Source organism: Phaethon lepturus, unplaced genomic scaffold (genome assembly GCF_000687285.1).
Source record: "Phaethon lepturus isolate BGI_N335 unplaced genomic scaffold, ASM68728v1 scaffold49017, whole genome shotgun sequence".
NCBI lineage: Eukaryota > Metazoa > Chordata > Aves > Phaethontiformes > Phaethontidae > Phaethon > Phaethon lepturus.
In genome coordinates this window covers 1-5,061 of record NW_010552046.1, presented here as the reverse complement: position 1 = coordinate 5,061, position 5,061 = coordinate 1, and the positions used below count along the sequence as shown (strand labels likewise).

Below are 5,061 nucleotides of genomic sequence, written 5' to 3'. Positions count from 1 at the left end.
ATAAGGACTGCGGGCTGCTTCTGGGAGAGGTGGAGCCAGACTAACTCCAGCTTCCCAGTGGCCCCATCTCCATAGCTTTGGAATCTTGCTTAATTAAAATATGACTTAAGTGACCTGTCTAGTGGAAGGAGCTGCAGACTGCCACATAACTGATGCCAGTTTTCTACGTGATGGCTGCCTTGTGTGTAAATCGAGAAAGTTAAACACATAGCACTGGGCAGAAAAGAACTGAAATGCTGGATAATTTCGGACTAGAGGAATCCTGAGTCAGCTTCCATTTGGATCAGTCACTGAAATCCTTTCCAAGATGGTCCAGCTCTGAGTGGAAACCACTTCCTCCAGCTTAGGAGGAGCGGTTAGTAACCAAATTTGAGAAGCTGCAGCAAAACAAGTCTTTTTCACAGTGTTTAAAGCATAAAACAATTGTCCTTCCAGGCTCTATAGCCTGTAAAAATGTTTTTAGGAGGACACAAAAAAAGGTTAATCTTACCCATGGCAATCATGCTTAGATTTGGGGACAATTCAGTGCACAAACCTGGCAGTAACTAAAGTAGGTGTTTATTTTCCTTCAAATAACAAGCAATTAAAGGAGCTATATCTTAATAAACACAATGTATTTAGAGACACCAATGTGTTCATGTTGTCTGTATGCGAACGTTTCTCCCAGCAATCTCTCCATTTATTACCTAGTCTGGTTTTTAAACATTAATAGTGTTCCCAATTGCTGTGCAGTTTATTCAATAATATATAAACAGACCTTATTATTAAGAAATGTTTTCTGCCTAATGCCTTAAGTACCGCAGGAAGCAATGAAAAAGGAAAGTGAACTTATTTTAAGAACGTATCTAATTTTGCCCTGTTTGTGTTACAAAGAAGACTGACTGTCCCATGCTGAGGCTAAGTGTATCATCTGCCCAGCTGACCGCGTAGACATTACATAGCATTTGCAGGCTCAGGCACCCGTAACGGAGAATGAAATGGCTTCAGCTTCAGCAGTGTGCTGTGACAGGATGTTGCTGCAATCTGTGATGAAACCAAAAACGCAGAAATCAACTGTGAAGTTTTTGGAACAAGCCATTATGGACACAGGTTTTTAACTTCAATTCTGTGGGTAGATCCAGCCCTGTGAAGGGATCTGAAAATAGTTCTCCATTGGCAATGGGTGTTGAGTCCTTCCTTGCATGGCAGGAATAAGAAGTACCATGAACAAAGAAAGGAGAAGCACATACTCCATACCTTGAAATTCCTGGGATGCCATAGTTTAAACAAACAAAAAACAGAGGCGGAAAGGATCCTAGAGCTTCCCTGCATAGAGCGAGGAGAAGCCTTTGCAGTTTTAGGGAAACATAAGCTGAGAACGTTTGTCAGCCAGCAGCTGCCTTGGACCTAACCTCGGCTCTGGGTGGTTGTGTTTCATGTAGGCTGAAGGCGAGGTGGCAGCTCTGAACAGACGTATCCAGCTAGTGGAAGAGGAGTTGGATCGTGCCCAGGAACGGCTGGCCACAGCCTTGCAGAAACTGGAGGAGGCTGAGAAAGCAGCGGACGAGAGTGAGAGGTACGTTTCCTTTTTTTTTTCCTTTCTTTTTTCCTTGGTAAAAAATTTGAGTGTATATGAATAAAATATTCCTGCATAATTTAGTATCTGCATGTGCTAATGTACATTGCAGGTCAGAGACCCAGAACTAGAGGTGCCTTTTTTATAAGCTTAAATGAGTAATTCTGTTAGCCTTGAAGAACATGATAGTACGGTCATGATGGGCTGCTTTTTGGTTACAAATATTGAATTCCACTTTAGGACCTTTGAGATAAAAGTGCTAAAATGCTTCTACATTAAACACACTTGCTTTGACTTCTGCAGAGGAATGAAGGTTATCGAGAACAGAGCAATGAAAGATGAAGAGAAAATGGAAATTCAGGAAATGCAACTGAAGGAGGCTAAGCATATTGCTGAAGAAGCTGACCGCAAATATGAAGAGGTAAAAGGGATAAGGAGATGATTAAATATACGAGAGAACTGTGAACAATTTTGTTACTCTTCAGTCTAGTCATTCTTTTTATGCTTTTTACTGTGTGCTGGTTCGACTTTAGAACATTCCCAAAAAGGAGCAATTTTAATAGTGACTTTGGCAGCACCTTAGATATTTAGTGCTAAGAACACTGCAGAAGCTGAGTTATTTGGGGCAAGAGTCTGTCATGTCTGTGCATCCACATTTTAATCCAATTCCATCATTCAGAAGAAAAGCAGGAGCATAGTGGTTTGAGAGAAACGTGTAAGAAATTACCAACTGCCTTGATACAGCTATTTTCTCTTTACAGGTTGCCCGTAAACTGGTTATTTTGGAGGGTGAACTGGAAAGAGCTGAAGAGCGTGCAGAGGTGTCCGAAGTGTGAGTAACTTCATACACACGGAAGCAGTTCACAATACAGTAAAGGTCAAAGCTCTATTTCATTAGAAAAATCTGCTACTGGTAGGCAGGCACGCAGTGTATGTACAAGAGCTTTTTGTACCCTATACACGCAATTTCTCCTTTCAGATTTTACCATTACATTCTCTCTTGTATTTTTAGACTTCTTGACAATTAAGTCATAACAGGGACAGTAGTAATTTATACTTTTTTCCCCCCCCGTAGTAAGTGTAGTGACCTTGAAGAGGAGTTAAAGAATGTCACTAACAACCTGAAGTCTTTGGAAGCTCAATCGGAAAAGGTTGGTTCTTTCAGTAAACTATGGGATAGGGGCAAAGTCAAAACTTGGAAATCCATAGAAATAATCCCAAAATACAAAGAAAGTGAAAGGGTTTAGCTGACTGCCTGTTTAATGGAGACTGTTGATGATGCCGCATCAGTTCTGCCCAAACCCAACCAGTAACGTGCATGATAGATAATTACCTGCAGCGCTGCTTCAGACCAGGACCTCCATGTCCCTTTCCCACACCAGTATGCTGCCGACTGCTCTTGATTTTCCAATCTTGCTCGTTCCGTGGCTTTTGCCCTCTTAAGTGAAAATTGTTAAAACACTTAATTTCATGAAACAGTTGTTTCTGGCTAGTCTAAATTGGGCTGGAAGGCTTTATGTTCTCTTGAACCTTCAGCTGGTTTTTGTGCTGCACAAGAAGGTACTGCCATTAAGGTCTAAAATGACGCATGAAGGAACTTGGACGTGGCCAGTCTTAAAATGATGGTACACGAACCAGAGTCTGGAATGTCCTGGTGAGAAGGAGGAAAGTCTGGAAAGGGTGTTTACAGCTGTTGTAAAAGGAAAAGTGCTTATAAATAGGTCACAGTTTCATAACCATGTATTATTGTTGCTACAACTTCCTTTAAAGAGTGTCTATTGTTTTCACAGTACTCGGAAAAAGAAGATAAATATGAAGAAGAAATCAAGATTCTCTCTGACAAGCTTAAAGAAGTAAGTTTATCCATCCCCAAACTGTATTTTGGCATCATTTTTTAACAGCATCCAATTACTCTATCTATTTTTTTTCCAGGCTGAAACTCGTGCTGAATTTGCAGAGAGAACAGTTGCCAAACTGGAAAAGTCTATTGATGACCTGGAAGGTATGAAATTACTCCAGTTTCATGTAGAAGTGGTTGATTTCAAATCAGAAAACAAAATTCTAGGAGTGGGTAGTAGATTTTATTGGGAAAGGACAGAAGTACTCATCGGGCGTATCAGTAGATAGATGGGCATGATGTGTGCACCGGACGTGTCCGTCCCACCTGGTACCTCCTGGCCAGAGGAAGCTTTCCTGAAAGAGGTTCTCTTTCAAAAAGTTGTTAACAATAACATGATTTTGGCCAACTCTCAGATACGTGGGCTCAAGGGCTCTTTCTGTTAATAACAAGATCATAACCTTACTTAATCTGATCACTGAAAAATAATTTGGAGAGATTTTCAAAAAGGAAGATGCAGGTTCCGACCTGGCAGCGGTGGGATTTTTTGCTTTCATACTGGTACTCAGTTGCGCATCTGTTTTCTTCTTTTGTTTTCCACCTCAACTGCTTTGGCTGCTGCCTTCTGGCTGTGTCTCCTCCTGTACGTCTCTTCCTCTGGACTGTTCTTTCTGCATTTCTCGCTGAAACGTGCCTTCTGCCCTCGTGACCGCTAGACGAGCTGTACGCTCAGAAGCTGAAGTACAAAGCGATCAGCGAGGAGCTTGACCATGCTCTCAATGACATGACCTCCTTGTGATCTGCACCTCTGCGGGGGCACGGGGGCCGCTCTGACTTCCTGCATTTCTTAAGCTTCTCTTGCCTGTAATACCTGTCGTTTCTGTGCAACTTCCACAAGCGATCCTTCCGTCTCCTCTGTAAGAACTGAGCTCAATAAAAACAAGATACCTCTGCCTTCCAGCTTTTGGGGTTTATTTCCTTATAACTGACCTAAAATACACTAGGAATGACATTGCAAACATGTTCAGCTCCTCATGACAAGGACGGGCAGGTGGTGCTCCATCTGCCCGGGTAAAAATTCTCAGGACAAGGAAAACTCTGAAGGACGCGTCCTATAAATTACATGTTAATGCAAAATGCAAGTCTGTCACCTGACACATAAAACATGTCCAAAAACCTCATTAAACAAGAGCAATTACCAAAAAAATTGGCTGCAATTTATGGATGCAGTTAGAGTGTTGTCTTGAATGTGAAGGTAAGTAATTGTGGGTTTTATTTAAAGAGAAAAAGCTGTAAAACAATGTCTGTTTTCAGTCTTGGTTTTTTCTTATTTCCCACCAGAAAAGCTTGCTCAAGCGAAAGAAGAGAACTTGGGGTTGCACCAGACTTTTTTGGGGGTGCCCCCAGACCCGGGCCCAGACACTAAACGAACTGAACTGTATATGAAATGGCAAAGAACGCGGCGGCCAACAGCAATGGAACATTCTTGTCTGCATTTACCGTATCGTTCCTCTCTCTCTCTCTGTCTCTCTCTCTCTGTCTCCTGGAAAAAACAATTAAGTTATGAACAGTACAGACATCCGCGAGGCCTTGGGCGTAACCTGGCGGCAGTCTCACGCCTCTGACGCCAGCAGCGCGGCCCTGAGCCCCGCCCGCCCGCGCTCCTCCA

General features: G+C 42.4%; 1 protein-coding gene across 1 annotated transcript; it reads left to right on the top strand.

The window, feature by feature from the left end:
- Nucleotides 1–1,397: 1,397 nt before the first annotated feature.
- On the top strand, nt 1,398–4,349 carry LOC104614904 (tropomyosin alpha-1 chain-like). Its single transcript, XM_010291098.1, has 7 exons — nt 1,398–1,555; nt 1,859–1,976; nt 2,317–2,387; nt 2,631–2,706; nt 3,346–3,408; nt 3,488–3,557; nt 4,109–4,349. The coding sequence occupies exons 2-7, from the start codon at nt 1,863–1,865 to the stop codon at nt 4,189–4,191; spliced, it is 477 nt and encodes a 158-aa protein (XP_010289400.1). The 5' UTR covers nt 1,398–1,555; nt 1,859–1,862; the 3' UTR covers nt 4,192–4,349.
- The last annotated feature ends 712 nt before the right edge of the window (nt 4,350–5,061 follow it).